Consider the following 16902-nt stretch of genomic DNA (forward strand, 5'->3'; position numbering starts at 1 on the left):
TCTAGTGCCTGTCAACTTAATATCTTCTACTACGGACCTCGTGTTAAGGAAGTTTTTCACAACCACTTTCTTCAAAGCTTTCTGAAGAGTTTGTGTGGTAACCAATTTCGTTTTTTCGATACAACTAATTAAAATTGTTTTGATTTCTTTCACCAGTTAGGTTTGTCCTTTGAGTCACTTTGTTGATTAAGACTGCTTTATAGAAGATTTCTGTCGGCATCCATTTTAGTCTGAGTGTTTCTATAAACTGCACTTTTAGAATCGCCGTTTGTCACAGCATATGCATTGCAACTTAAAATTTTTAACATTGGCTAAAGGAAAAGTCATGTAAGCAACTCTTATGCTTTGATTAAAGTTACTTTAATCATGTGTTAATTGCAATTGAAATGGTAATTGGTCAAAGGCACGAGTATTAAAGAATCTTAATAAAGTCAACATTTAAGCTCAATCACCGTATCAAAATAGAAGGACAAAAGTTTTAAATCATATACAAAACGATTAAATCAAACTATATGAAACTTGTTGAATTTATAAGTCTAAAAATAAGTTGAATTTTTAAATTCTAAAAATAATCAGAAAAAAACCATAGATGCAACTTGACATGGACATTTCATTTCCTTATTTCTCTGCTTTATATGTATTATCACAAGTTTATAATTAGTTCTTATGTAGACCTCTATCACGCCTCTTAGTGTGACTTGCATTGGCTCATGTCTCTGCCAGCCAAATGAACGCAATGCCTCTCTCCTTACAAGCTAGAATATGGTTTGCAGATCGATACGCCTTAAAATATAACAGCATAGTCAAGGCATGGTCGACTTACAATGTTAATACATTGTAATTAATACATGCACGTCAATTTTATTTTAAGAAAAGTCGGAGTTTATTAAAGAAAAAAAATATGTGAGTGTTTTTTTTTTCATTATGATGATGTTGTATCTAAAGTAAAAGAAATATTCTAAATTGCATGCACTCTTGAATATTGAAAAAAAAGAGCAAGCATCAAATACAATAAATAAAGTTAATTTCTGTTTCTTCTGACTATGAGAATAATATTGGGGAATTCGTATAAAAGTAAAATGTTAGATTTGATCAGTTAAAGTCACTATTGTTGAATTTGACAATTTAAGTCTTTATTACGCATAATTTCGTCCGGTTAAAATCGATCTTTAGTGTTCATTTTTCTGCTTCTCTTGCTTTGATGAACAGGTGCTTGTAGAAGTGCAGATAAAACACTCATTTGAGGATAACGTACAGCTGTTCAGGTCGGAAATAAACGCGACCACAGACAGGACGTACTTCTGCATAAACTAAAATTACTGTTGTTTTCATACAAAAGTTTTCATTGTGATTACTTTTTCTTTTAAAACGAGAGATAAATCATATCTACTTCATATGTGCTCCTGTACCATTTTGTATAAGGCACTATTTTTTGGCTACTTCTTTCTATATGACTTTGAAGATTTGTGAAAACACTTTGACTTAATCATTTGCCAGTCCACATGTGTGATGAAAATTAAAGAATAAAATGTTGCACTGTAAAAAAAAAAAGGGGGGAATCAAAATCAGATAGCAATGAACAGCGGTAAAAAGAAGTAAGAAAGTCTGAGCACGATGAATACAGTTTGTGACATTGGCATCGAGCTTAAGCCAAACATGTAAGCCAATGATTCCTTCTAATAAGCTAAAAATACCTTATATGTCACAGCCGTGGTGTTACCGACTATCAAAATCTACGTGACTGTCCTTATCGGTTGAGTCTATATACCTGCATATGCTGTTAAAGTCTTCCACTTGAATCGATACGTAAGAGTAATCTCTACGTACGAACAATTTCAAGAACGAGGCAAGCTATTGACAAACGGGTTGATGACACAAAGGATTTCAACAGTCGTTTACTTAAGAAGGCTGGGGTCAACAAATGAATCACCAGATATAACTTATTTTTTAGATATGGTATCTTTTAAAGTTGTCAAGTATCATTTGGCAAAGAATTTTTTTTTAATTAGTTTTAAAATTCGATCATTTCTGTATATCTTCATATGGAGCTCGTCTTCTAAAGGAGATCAATATAGTCTAAAAATGGCCACAACCCCAGCCCCTATAAAGTCAACATTTGGAAAGTTCTATGAACGATACAACGACCCTGACAGTACATAAGTCTAATCATTGAGTCAAATGCTGACTGGTGTGTTTCATACTAATATAAGGTCATTATTTACATACTGAATTCTCTTTTTTCGCTTGCCCGACCATGACAAGGACAATCGGCGGGTGTGACCGAGAATGTTACTCCTCCATGGCACATGATTAAACCTCTGATGTTTTAAAAGCTCCGTGTTTGCTCTGCTCTTTATTTTAATAATTTTGCAGTTTGATTTTAATACTATATTGGTTTGAATATATTTTAATTTATTGAATGAAATATGGAGGCAAAACAGAGTAGTGTTGCTCAAAATACTGAAGTAATACGGCGGATGTGACCTTTGACAGGGGATGTTTACTTCCCCGTGGTGCCTGATCCCATCACTAATGTGTTTAGAGATCCATTTTTGTTTTGCTCCCGATTACAATTGTTTAGATGGACTTTTGTGCTTGATTACTGTACGTTGTCATTTCACTGACAAAATTAGAATTACCAGCTTACATTTGTAATTAAAATCAAAGTTTAAAATGTTACACATTTAACATAAAATATCAAATTTCTTAAACAGTTTCAAATGTACAGAGGTAAAAGGGAATACAAGAAGGTTTTAGCACGATTAGTGCAGTTTGTGACCTTGTCATGGGCACCGAGCTTTAATTTGAATGTGTAGACCCAAAGTATCTCTATTATGAGAACCATCGAGATTGGTCTTCGTAATCAATGTTTTCATGTGTATATTAAGGCCTCAAGTTATTGTTTCTGATTTTAACATTGGATTTGGAAGAATAGAGGAAATCATTTCCCAGATATTGTAAAAGTGAAACTTTGAACTTAATCCTTTTTCCCAATTTTGCAATTCAAACTTGTCACCTTTATTTTTCATTTGACTGTATCTTGTCATAATGCCATGTTCGGGTAACAGTTCATGGAGGGGTAATATGACTACGTTTAGCAAACAGCATCAAACTGGGTAATATACTGTTCAATCTGCAGGTTTGTTTGCCTGAAGAAGCACCTAACATGCTGACACACATGTTTTCTATAATCCGATAAGGCCAAAATAAAAAATACCTTTGTTTCTTATGTACGACTCAATTAAATCGCACCGACTGAAAAGATTTTTTAAATAAGAAGATTTAATTTTTTTTTTTGTTAACTAAGTTTCATAAAATACAATTTTCAAAATCAGTTTTTAGCAGAACGGCCGACATTGTTCTACTGTGATTTGTTGAAGAAAATGGCGCCAAGATGTGATTACTGAGAAAAAGTTATTAATAAAACAACGGCGACGTCTCAATCTTATGACTTTAGCTAACTAGAATTCTTCACTCTTGAAACAATTTGATAATAAAATTTACCACGACAAATTAAGAGTGTTTCGGAGGTGTCTTGGCCTCTCCATGTGAGTGAATAAATTTTCGAAAGGGTCGGTAAACAACAAACAAACCTTTCTGTTGAATCTAAAGTACGTAATACATGGTACATGTAAGTCCCGCCTAATGAACACATCATTCAATTTCACTGCTTTTTATTTAATTCACCAGATATAACTTATTTTTTAGATTTGAGTTTTGATCTAATAACCAGTTCAACTATGTTCCTATGTTTACTATATGCCATTACGGAACCATAGGAGTTGTTGTAAATATACATATTCATCCTGATAAATATAATTTAGATTTTCTCTCTTTAATGCCTTTATTTATGGGTTAAACTTCGTGACTATGACATTGTATATACATGTACCATTTTTATCATTTGTAGATTCGGTTTAAGTCAATTAAATATTGTTTAAATACTCTTTACAAATAGTTTTGAAATCATGATTCAGCTTCCTGAGACGCCCAGTGTATTTTTATTTACTTACGCCCTCAAAGATTGGTTGTTTCTTTGCTTTTAATCCCTTCGAGATTTGTTTGGACGACATTTGAACATTTCCCCATTGCTCCAAATTTAGACGTACTCAGCACTTTTATGCCATTAAGCATTTTTGAGCCAGCAACTTTTGCGAGACTGGACATAAGTTTTATGGTTCCTTTTGAAAGACTGTTTTCAACGTTCCTTATTGGTAATTGGACCTGCGACTTAAAATTAGACACTTACTTCTTAACTCTAAAGCAAAATGCTCTAGAAACACTGCAATTCTGATGGCCCTCAAAAAGTACATTGATTGTGTATAAGCACTGGGGGCTGATGGAAGGTTTGAAAAAATATACTCGGATGTCCGGTCTTTGCGTATTTGAGAATCTTGTCTGTATCTATTCAATCTATATAAATGTACTCTGGCGTGAGATATCTCACAAGTTCAAATATAAATAACAGTTGTAAATTAATTAATCATCAACTTTCCTTTAACATGTTTAAACAGCATATGTTTGATACCTAGCATTTTGTTCCCAAATCGCTTTCTTTTGTACTTTTCTTACTTAAAGTTTTTTCAATTAAATCTTAGAAGGTATTTTCAAAACTGCTGTCATAAAATAAAATTGTTTACCTACCTACCGACCCACGTTGAAAATTCAAGGTCAGGATAGGGGAAACAAAGATATTTTTAATTCCGGCCTCAGTATTTTTCTTATGTACACTCTAAATGAGATGAAAAATAATTTCCTACTTGTAAAATGAGTTTTGGCACGTCGTGGCATATGATCATATTTTGGCCGACAAGCTGACTTGTGACTATTTGGACTGTTAGGATAAAATAGACTAATTGACGACATTTATCATCTCAGGACTTTGTACAAGCAAGCTCTGGATGTTTTAAAACAGTTTCAAAACAATACATTATATGATTGACTACAAAAAATATATGTATATGAACAAACAGAAAAGACATATTTATACCAATGTTAGACAATAAACTAAATGTAATCTAGAAATACTTGATTTCAAGCAGCAGTAAATATATACTAGTATATTGTACGGTGTAAAAGGTTTGTTGTCAGAAATCTTTTAGAATGAAAATCAACTTCACAATCGATCCCACATTTGTTTTCTAGATTGATTGATTGTATGTTGTTTAACGTCCCTCCCGAAAATATTTCACCCATGTGGAGAGCTGCAAATTTTGTTCTATACTCGGCACTGAGGGCCAGTGAGCAGGGAGGGGTCTTTTTCGTGCCAGCATCTACTGCGACACGGGACCTCGGTTTATATGGTCTCATCCGAAGGACCGGTCTCCACGTCCCACAGTGAGATTCGAACCCGCGACGTAAGGATTTACTCCTTAATTCGCGATTCTAGAGCAGGCACTCTAATCAATGCGTCACGCGGGCTATCATTTATTCTCTTGAGGAGAACAACTATTTCATTTATAATGAGATCATTATATATATGGATATAAATATCTTAGATTGAAGTTATTTCATATTTTGTAATACTAGTAACTAAAATTGATGCTTGCTTTAAAACCTGCACTAATTCGGATTCAAAGCTTACATGGAAACCACTAGAGGGTGCAGAAGTAGGACATGTTCCCAAATTTCCATTCTGGTAGAATTTCATCATATTTGAGATACTTTTCTCTTCGGAAAACATATCTAGCACAAGCTTGCCTATCTGAGATTTTTACACATAACTGCATCTGATACTAGTTGATTAAATATATAAAATCGGTAGATAGGCATGCCTGTGCTCTATGTTTTTATGCCGTAAAGTCAATGAAAATTTGTATAAAAATGAGAAAATTTGAGAATTAACCTTTTTTCTCACCTCTATGTGACTTCTGCGTATTTCCAAACTTAAAACCAATGCTCATTTTGTGGGAATGACAACAGATTTCTATGGATAAACTGTTGCATCATTCTGTAGGACACCCAAAATCAGTGGCCAATAACGGGCCTTGCCCTATCTTGTCCTTTGTTATATACTCGGCACTATACTCGGCACTGAGGGCCATTGAGCAGGGAGGTGTCTTTTTCGTGCCAGTACCTACTGCGACACGGGACCTCGGTTTATAACCCGCGACGTAAGGATCAACTCCTTACTTCGCGACTCTAGAGCAGACACTCTAACCACTGCACCACGCGGGCGACTGTGCATCAAAGGAAGTAAGTAATAATCTTAAGATGTATTCATTTTATAGTTTGTTTTAATTTGGATCTCTCGATCAATATACATAACTCTATAATCATTACTAAAAGCAAATCAAATAATTTCATTTGTCTCTAAATCGTCAAAAATAAATTAAGTAAATGATTTCATTTGTCTCTCTAACATTAATCGATCGTGATTATTTTGGACTACCCTTACAAGTGTATGATTCTGTCGAGGACAACACGCGTACGTCATATATTGTCCCTTTCGTTTATATAGTATTCGCATTCTTTTTCATAAGATGTTTTGTAATTAGAAAAGTCTATCTGTTCTTCCTGCTGGGACTTTTCTATTTTTTTCAGTCGAACTCCAGAAAATGAAAAAGGAAATGTCTTATGTAGTACATAAATGTAAGTCTTCCATCATGCTGCTTCTCTCCACTTTCCGTCTTAGTCTATGTAGTACAAACGACTTCCGTCCTTTTGTCACGTGGTTAGGAAAGAAAGGCGGGATAAACCAAATGAACCCTATATATTTAAGTGAAATGGTTGACAACTCTTTAAAACACATCGAGTTTGACTACAAGTCTTAACCATGAATGCGCTTAGCAACAGCGCGGGAATATTTAATTATACGAACATGGACTCGGGATCGGAAGGCAATAGTTCTTTGCAGCCAAACTTTATCTCCAATGGAAGCTTTAGCAATACCGAAAGTGATCTTCTTCACATAGAAACACTGGAACAAGCCTCGGCCTATCTCTGGATATGTGTTTCTCCCATATTTCTTTTTGTAGGAATATTTGGAAACATTTTAAACTTGTTCGTTTTGCGGAGAATGCGATTTGAGAAAAATCCCACCTTAATTCTGCTTGTTCTCCTCAGTGTTACAGACATGACCGTTCTTTTAGTAGGTCTGCCCAGATATTGGGCCCGGGAGGCCTTTAACTTTGACCTGCGAACAGTTTCTCAATTTAGCTGCAAGTTCAGTTTGTTTCTTATATACACTTCTATGCAGTTGTCCTCATGGATTCTTGTGATGGTGTCAATTATTCGCATGATCAAAACCGTGTTACCCTTACATTTTCCCAAAAATAAAATGAGAGTGACTCGTAGAAACACGCTGGTGGCATTTGCTATAGTAGTTGTAGTACTTTGTATTGTCAACTTTCATCTCTTCATTACCAATGGCGTCTTGACAGAGGACGGGGACTCCTCGTGTACTTCTCTTACAGAGGACTACCTTTATTTCGACGAATATGTTTTCGTTTACATTGACTTTCTCGTTCTTTCAGTTTTTCCCGCAATAATTATCATCATCTGCAATATTTTTATTTATTTTGTTCTGAAAAATTTGAAACAAAGACGCTCATCGACATCTTCCATGGAGAAAACTACAACAGATTCCGTCTCGAGAGTTACACGTATGCTTTTTGTCACGAGTACATACTTTGTCATAGCTACTGCTCCAATATCTGTCCATTTCATTGTTGATTCTTATGTGCGACCCGAGGCGGATGAACTGACTGAAGCAAAACTGGACTTATCTTTCACAGTTCTTTATTTATTCGAATTTTCTCATTTCGTCATCAATTTCTACTGTTATACAGTCACCAACAAAAGATTTAGAAGAACCTTACACAACCTGAAGGATGATGTGAGAAATAGGTAGGCACAATGGCGATTAGAAGTGTATATAAATTATGTAATACAATGTATTTTATTTAAAAAATAAGTGACACTCTTAGTCTAGGAACACATTGACTTTTGAGATACTTTGGGTAAAATAGCGGTACTTTGTATCGTAACTCAATTATTCGGTGTCTGTTGCTATCAGGCATTTCATGTCATTTTTGAAGTACACTTATCTAATTCATATTTTTGCTCTGTTTTCTCACAGTTTTACTCTTAAAAGTACTTAAAAAGTGTCCTTTTTGTATTTTTTAAGTAGAAAAATTAATAGCTATAAAACAAACGTTATCAATGAATATGAGATATAATAGAAAATTATATTATGAAAATGCATTTATTATTACTCTGAAACCAAATTGAGTTTTACAATTTAGAGAGTTTGTTTCTTTTCTTTTAGAATTTTCCGACAGAGCCGAGTGCCGTCTGACTCGTATGATGTGAACAGCACCATGGATTCAAACAAAAAGTGCTCAGGCAGTGCGGTATCTAAGTCAACGTAGTCTACATTCCTAACTTTCCCGCCAATAAACGAAACGGGAAGTCCGTCTACTTTGAAACCGGAGAAACTCTTAGCTCGCGAAGAATTTGACATTGGACATTTTTATAGGTTTAGTTCAAAATGTTCCTTGAACTTCTGGAAAACGTGTTAATCGAAGACAAATTTACAGAGGCATTCTTTGTTACCATTTGTTGTATGTATTATAAAGTATGGATCTTGGACAAGTACACTAAATATCTTAAAATATCTTGTACGCTTTTTAATTTGAAGCCCTATAAATAAAAAGTTTTCTTGGAAAGGAAGGTGATAATTTGATTTAGATATTACGAATTACTTTCAATGTCATACAAATTCAAGTGCATACTTAATTTTTTCGAGGGGATGCAGAATTTGATTCATGCAATAATTTAGCTTATTTTTGGGGTTAATCGACATTTTTTTCAAAAGTCAAAAGATTCTTAGGTATTGTACTCCTTATTAACGCAGCTTTTAGGTGTTATCTTAAGATTGCACAAGTTCCTTGTTGTAATAATGCCCTTGTAAACCAGACATTTGGAACAAAGAAGGGTTAACAGGACACAAAGCCACAACCCGGAAACATCCGGGACCTGTTTCCTTCATTATTCATTATATAGAGAACAAACAAGGTCAAATCATTAGTAGTTAATGTACAATTGTACATGGCTAAGTCTTTATAACAGATTTTTACCGTATTTATGCATATTCAATGTCTCGAATCCATCCAAGTTAATTTGATCAAAACTGAAAGAACAAAGTGTTCTCCGACTTTCAATAATAATGTAAATCAAAAATTTGTGCATACCTGTAAATGGCTTTTATTTATGTGATGTTACAACGCATTGTTGTTTTTTTTTTCTTTTTTTATTTGAAATAATTTTGCCAATAAAATTATTGTGCTTTGCTTCTGACTTATTTGCTATGTTACGCCGTTGTCCCCGGCCGCAACGGAGGTAGGTGAATTAATAACGCAATCGTGTGTTTAAGTTAGTGCTGTGCTTAACGATAGTGACGTAGTTTGCATCAGGGGCCCGTTTTAAAAAAGAACTTACGACTAAGACCAAAAAATTTAGATGATTGTTAAGTTTTGCAAAATTGATAATTCTCTTTAAAATGATTTGTGTAAAAATATCTTACCACATTTCTTTTAGAAAGATTTAAAAAAAAATTGTAATGTTTTTCAAAAAGTTATATGAAGAATTCAATTTTGTCTTAAGTCGTAAGTCCCTTAGTAAAACGGGCCCCTGGATCGATGTCGAATGCTCTTTTGACTTTGCATGGGAAGCTCCGTTTTGCGGTGCCCTTCATGCGCGGATCTAGAGGAGGGGGTCGGGGGGTCAGGACCCCCCTGGAATTTACACAGTAAAAAATGTATATACTAAAGCAAGAAAAAAGTTACCATGGACCCCCCTTGGAAAACGCTGACCCCCCTGGTAAACGCGAATAGGTGTGAAATTGGTATGAAAAGTGAAAGATTTGAGGCAATAGAAGTCATAGCCTACCCCCCCCCCCTCCCACACACACACACACACACCCTCACACGCACACGACATAGTTTTTTTATGTCTGGGCGAGTTTATATTTTTTTTTTTTTTTTTTTTTTTTTGCTTGTCAAGAAATTTCTGGTTTGGATTTTTTTTTGACTAGGGTGGACACCCCCTGGAAAAAAATTTCTGGATACGTGCCTGCCCTTGTTGCAGCCTGGGGGACAGGGCTGCTCTATACATATAAGTTTTAAGTTTAGGTTGTATGGAATTGAGGTGGGAGAAGTTATTCAGAATTAAAGTTTCACTATACATTAAAAAGATTATACATCTCACAGAATGTTCTTATACGGAATCTTTCCCTTTATAAAATGTTTTTACTTCCATGAAGTACATCTTTAAAGATGTTTTTCAAATATAAAGTTACTTATCATTTAATATCAATAAAAACAAACAAGAAGTTTCTTTTTTAGAACATTAAATTTTACTTATCGCATTTTAAAAGACTTATGTTACACATATCTTTATCAATCAAATCGAAGCGGTTTCAAGTTCCATTGTTTACTCCATTTATTTCCCGGGCGGCAATTTAATTGTTACAATTTTTTTTCTAGTTTTAACAAGTTATGGGGTAAAGTTACAGCTACATTATTACTTCTTGTAATTTTTTCAATTTCAATGTCTAAAGATTTGTCTTTGAACACATTTCCTGGTTGGGGTAAATGACATATTCGGTGCCAAAAAAAAAATCTCATCAAAGACTACCTTACCGTTTTTATCAAACTGTTTATATTATTTTATGCAGATGATACTGTTATCATGTTGTAAATTTTGAATTTACTAGGGGGAGGTAAATGCAAAATTTACAACAAATTTTGCATTTACCTCCCCCTAGTAAATTCAAAATTTACAACATGATACTGTAACTGTATTTTGTCTGAAACTGCAAGTGATTTACAACATGCATTAATAAATTACTGTATTTACGTACTTGATTTAAAAAAGATATAATAGGTTTTTCTTGTACGTAAATCTGAAACTTTAAATATATATTTGAAGATGGGTAGTCATCTTACAAAATAGATCTGCACAGGAAAATTAATTTTCTAGCAATTGATAAACCATCATTCTTTATGGAATCATATCCCGGGCCAGTATAATGAATGCTATTTTTATAAAGAGCTTTTTCTCGGGCGATATAAACATTTGTTATACCTTTTAAGATCTGTTCCTATACAAATCTGTACAAAAAAAGTATAATATTTCTAATGTTTTGCTGAGCGGGCGTAAAAAAATCGATGTTGGACCGCTGAGTGTGAAATGAGATAAAGCTCCGCCCATTCTGTTATATAAGCGGTCCAATATCTCATCGACCGGTCCAACATCTCACTCAGTGGTCCAACATCGATTTTTTATACCCGCTCAGCAAACATTAGAAATGTTAGACTTTTTCGTATAGATTTGTATAGGCACAAATTTTCAAAGGTTTAACAAAATATGTTCTTGCCTCTGACTGTGTACTGAAAATATTTGTACATTTGTATTTTGTATCATATCTGGGTGTTTGGGCTTTAATCATGTGTTTAATAATTACCTGTAAATATATATCTCGATAGAAGTTCAAAAATAATATTTTTTCCTTTAAAAAGTCGTTTAAAAAGACATCCATAAGTAATCACAAGCTTAGTACAAAACAATTAAATAAGACGGTGACACAAGTAGCTACAAGAGGTCCAATCTCGATCTTGTGATCACGTTTCAACAAGTGCCACTTGTGTCACATTATTAACCCGCGTGTTCTGACCAGTTTTATAACATAAATAATGCGGAAATTTAACAGTGAAGATGGGTCTATTTGAACTTTTGTTTTCAAATAAAAAACTGAAACTACAAGATATTACTTCGTGGTACAATAAACGTACAAGAGCCGTCTTACTTTTTGACTTGCACTTTAATGTTTTCACAATGTACGTGCTGGTTCTGTGGTACACATTGGATCAATTCTGTCATTCAAATGAAATTCAATGCGAGTATATTTGGGATATGATGTAAATTAAAATTAGAAACTTGTATTTCGAATCCCCTCCCACTCCTCGAGACGCGGTAGCTGATTCAGAACATCTAATTTTGATTAATTAGATTAGATGTGAATAAAGTGTAGACACTAAAAAAATTCTAGAAAACTTTCACAAAATTTAAAATCACATATTGTTTTTTTTACAAAATAAATTTTAATTCAAAGCTTATACAACCGCAATGGAGAGAACGATCATAGACATTTGTACCTGCTGTTAAATCCATTTCATTAATTTTAATGAATATATTTTAAACCAACCGGAATGGTCAGGCTTCTTGGCATCATTGACCCTTATCACCTCCATGTGAAGTTGATTCGATACGCAAGAGCTTGCATTTTTTTAAAACAGGACAAGCTGTTGACTACCAGGTTGATGAAATAAGGTTATCAACAAAGTCAGGCATTTGCAAATTCTAAATTGGACATAATAACCTTGTCAGGAAATTCAATCTTATATTCAGTTGAATGCCGACTGATGCTTTTTATGGTAAGTTAGGCTATTGCGTACACACTAAATTATCTATAGACTTCTTCCATTTGCCTGCAGCTGAGCATGACAAGAAGTACTCGGCAGGTGACAGCCCGAAAAGGGATGCTTACTATTCCGTGGTATCTGATTCCACCGGTGATGTTTCTAAAGGTCTGTGCTTGGTCTTCTGAATAAACTTCGAATTCCAACAGTATCAGAAATCTTTTGTGGGCTTTTAAAATAATTCCGTTAACTATTGTATTTTTGTGTAGATGTCCTTGCATTTGAACAAACTTACAAAGGACACTTTGTGTCAAATTGGTTGAAATTGGTCTTGAACCCTATGGAAAAGATTAAAAAAAAACGTTTCAAGTACTAGTATACAAACAACATTACATGTAAATGAATGACGTTGAAAACTCGTACTGTACTGGTTTGCTAAGGTGTTGCCACAAGTAAATAAAAGTTTGCCATGTGCAGATTTACACTAGATCTATCTTCTGATCTAAAATCTAAATTTTAAATATACAGACGAATTTTTACACATGAGATCAAATGAGAATCCAGCTTTGTAAGAATTCGCAGATTTATAAAACATTAAAACATGCAGTACTTTATATGCAGTTATTTCCCTGGGAAATGGCTTGTCCAAATTCGTCTAAGTCAAGCACCAACTGGTACATCTTTCTATAAAAAGCTGTTTGTGCTTTGTAAAACCGCATACCACGTCTTTATTTCCTTCTTTGACAAAAATTTAAAAAAAATACTCCGTTGTCCTTTTGAAATGATGTTCCGGAAGCACTCGAACTGAGAGCAAATGAAGACCTCTTTGAAATTTAGCTCACGCGGCCCAGTCTTTCCTGATCGAAAGTTGTCCGACGCCCTTCTCCCCGATCTCTGTAATTTTTTTTTTTTTACATTTCCAGACAACACCAGTCCAATTCTAACCAAATTTGCCAAAAAGCATTTTTCGCTCCGTAGATTAAATTTTGTTCAACTAATGAGCTACGCTTTCTTAAGATGAGAAAAGAAACCCATATCCATGACCTTTGGGACTAAAATTGGACTTCATGCTCAGTAGGTTCAAGTAGGCATATCTATACAATTATTCATATTGACATCATAAGTAATTATGGTGGCATATTTCTGCCCCCTACATGCAAGATAAATTATGTTAACATGTAACATAATTATGTAGACATGCAACATAATTATGTCAACAAGCAAGTTAATTATGTTGACATGCAAGTTACCAATCTTATCAGAAAATATAATTTAAATATGGGCAAATTTACTTACTAACGCCTGTATCAAGTTATTTTTCTATCAAATATGTATTATATGGTGGCATATTTCTGCCCCCCCCCCCCTTACATGCAAGATAAATTATGTTAACATGCAACATAATTATGTAGACATTCAACATATTTATGTCAACATGCAAGTTAAGTATGTTGACATGCAAGTTTCCAATCTTTTAAACAAAATAAAATTTACTTACTAACGTCTGTTATTATGTAGACATGCAACTGATTTATGTCAACATGCAAGATAATTATGTTAACATGCAAGATATGTAAGTTGATTTGCAACTTATTATCTTGCATGTTGACATAAAATATCTTGTATGTAAAAACATAACTCGCATGTTAACATAACTAAGTCGCATGTTGACATAAATAAGTAGCATGTCAACATAATTATCTTGCATGTGAACATAAATATCTTGCATGTGAACATAAATATCTTGCATGTTAACATAATTTACTTGCATGTTGACATGGTTATCTTGCATGTTGACATAAATAAGTAGCATGTCAACATAATTATCTTGCATGTGAACATAAATATCTTGCATGTGAACATAAATATCTTGCATGTTAACATAATTTACTTGCATGTTGACATGGTTATCTTGCATGTTGACATAAATTAGTTGCATGTTGACATAAGTAGCTTGCATGTTGACATAAATAAGTCGCATGTCTACAAAACTATGTTGCATCGTGTATCTTAAATGTCAGATACAGGTGTTAGTAAGTAAATTTGCCCATATTTAAATTATATTTTCTGATAAGATTGGTAACTTGCATGTCAACATAATTAACTTGCTTGTTGACATAATTATGTTGCATGTCTACATAATTATGTTACATATTAACATAATTTATCTTGCATGTAGGGGGCAGAAATAGGCCACCATAATTTTAGATGCAATCTGCAAGATAATTATGTAGACATGCGACTTTTTTATGTCAACATGCAAGATAATTATGTCAACATATTTATGTCAACATGCAAGATAATTATGTCAACATGCGACTTATTTATGTTAACATGCAAGATAATTATGTCAACATGCAAGCTATGTAAGTTGATATGCAAGTTATTATCTTGAATGTTGACATAAATAAGTTGCATGTGAACACAAATATTCTGCATATCTACATAATGTCTCGCATTATGTATCTCGCATGTTAACATAAGTATCTTGCATGTTGACTTAAATAAGTTACATGTCAACATAATTATCTCGCATGTTGACATAAATATCTTGCATGTGTACATAATTACCTCGCATGTTGACATAAATATCTTGCATGTCAAAATAATTTTCTCGCATGTTGACATAAATGAGTCGCATGTTGACATAATTATCTTGCATGTAAACATAAATAAGTCGCATGTTGACATAATTATCTTACATGTTGACATAAATAAGTCGCATGTTGGTATCATTATCTTGCATGTTGCCATAAATAAGTTGCATGTTGACATAAATAATCGCATGTCTACATAATTATGTTGTATCTTGCATCTAAAATGTCAGGTACTGGCGTTAATTTGTAAATTTGCCCATATTTAATTTATATTTTCTTATAAAATTGGTAACTTGCATGTCAACATAACTATCTTGCATGTTGACATGATTATCTAGCATGTTGACATAATTATGTTGCATATTAACATAATTCATCTTGCATGTAGGGGGCAGAAATAGCAACCATAAGTAAGAAAATTTACCCAAATTTAAATGATATTTTCTTATCAGATTGGTAACTTGCATGTCAACATAATTAAGTTGCATGTTGACATGATTATCTAGCATGTTGACATAATTATGTTGCATATTAACATAATTTATCTTGCATGTACGGGGCAGAAATATGCCATTATAAGTTATAAATATAGTAAAAAATCATGTTTTTCAAGGACGGCGTGACTGTAAGTTGTCAATATCGGGCTGCAGGATCGGACGATTTCCTTGTAGTTGTGGTAGAATGTGCAAACGGGGAAATGAGATACTAGTATGCTGTTTTTTTTCATTGCTTCGATGGAATAATTCTTTATTGATAACAGGCGCATAGAAGTTATAATTAAAAGTTAAAAGTCGCTGATAGTTAATCTCAATGGTTGTAATTAGGTTTCAGTTTGTCTTAAAGTTTCATTTATCATTAGATACCGGTATTCATTAAATTATGATTTTATACGAAGTTGTTAAAACTGGTCCTCAAAAGGGTGTGCGTGAGCACAGGGGGTGGTAACATACTATACTTCAGTATTTGATTTTACGTAATCACCATATATAAAAAAAAGAAATATATATTTTGATTTTTTTTTTTTTTTTTGGATTTGTATTTTAGAAAGCAAATAATCATATGAAAATGTTTTTTATCGTGCGCAATTCTCTTTGTTATTTCCATAAATTTATTTATTTGAAAAACAATAGGTGTCGGGTGGGAAGGGTGGGGATGGGATGGGACACTTTAAGAAGGGCGGTAGGGGCTGTAGGGTGTGTTATGGAATAAAATTTCATTAATCCAAAAGAAATATTTTATTTCCAAGGTCGATTCTGTTTGTCGTTTGGCCAAGAGAAAGACCGGTGGATTTTATATACAAAAAATTGCTTATTCAACAAACAAAGGCCTTCAAGAAGCATTTGCATTGGCATCAGTGTGATCAATTTTCACATACGTTATAAAATATCAATCATTGTTACAATTTAGTTACATATAGAAAACGTACAATTCGACATTATGACATATACGTGTATATGAAATAGTCAAAGATAGCGAAGCCTAACAATTGGTATGAAAATCGTCAGTCAAGGATAAAAAAGGTTTGCCAACGAAGTATTTATAATTAACATATAATTTACACAGATTGTTGAAATTCCTGTAACATCAACTTTTTTGTCAGAAGCATGTTTCGGTCGTATTTGGAGATTGCTCGTGAGTATCAGATAAACACCATCAGCAGGTGACAGTATGTTTAGAATAAAAATAAGGAAACTTGACAATTGTCTGACAAAGGCTAAAGTCAATGAAAAAGATGTGACAGGCTCTGTGGTGTCTCTTATTGTGAGTTCGTTCATTTGAGATATGGCATATCGACATATAAATATATCTGAATGTCGAGTTTGAAGTTGATTTCTTCGTGAAATACATAGATAAACGGAAATAAATCAAGCTCAGAAGTCCGC

General features: G+C 33.5%; 1 protein-coding gene across 1 annotated transcript; it reads left to right on the forward strand.

Annotated features, from left to right (window-relative positions):
* Window positions 1–6723: 6723 nt before the first annotated feature.
* On the forward strand, window positions 6724–9293 carry LOC134242505 (neuromedin-U receptor 2-like). Its single transcript, XM_062724591.1, has 2 exons — window positions 6724–7848; window positions 8270–9293. The coding sequence occupies exons 1-2, from the start codon at window positions 6776–6778 to the stop codon at window positions 8370–8372; spliced, it is 1176 nt and encodes a 391-aa protein (XP_062580575.1). The 5' UTR covers window positions 6724–6775; the 3' UTR covers window positions 8373–9293.
* The last annotated feature ends 7609 nt before the right edge of the window (window positions 9294–16902 follow it).

The sequence above is a fragment of the Saccostrea cucullata genome, unplaced genomic scaffold, assembly GCF_032062105.1.
Source record: "Saccostrea cucullata isolate Sc308-1 unplaced genomic scaffold, CSIRO_AGI_Scuc_v1 ctg266, whole genome shotgun sequence".
NCBI classification, from domain to species: domain Eukaryota; kingdom Metazoa; phylum Mollusca; class Bivalvia; order Ostreida; family Ostreidae; genus Saccostrea; species Saccostrea cuccullata.

Coding starts and splice junctions, on each gene's coding strand:
- LOC134242505 (XM_062724591.1), top strand. CDS start 6,776: ATGAATGCGCTTAGCAACAGCGCGGGAATATTTAATTATACGAACATG. Junction 7,849..8,269: donor AAGGATGATGTGAGAAATAG/GTAGGCACAATG, acceptor CTTTTCTTTTAG/AATTTTCCGACAGAGCCGAG.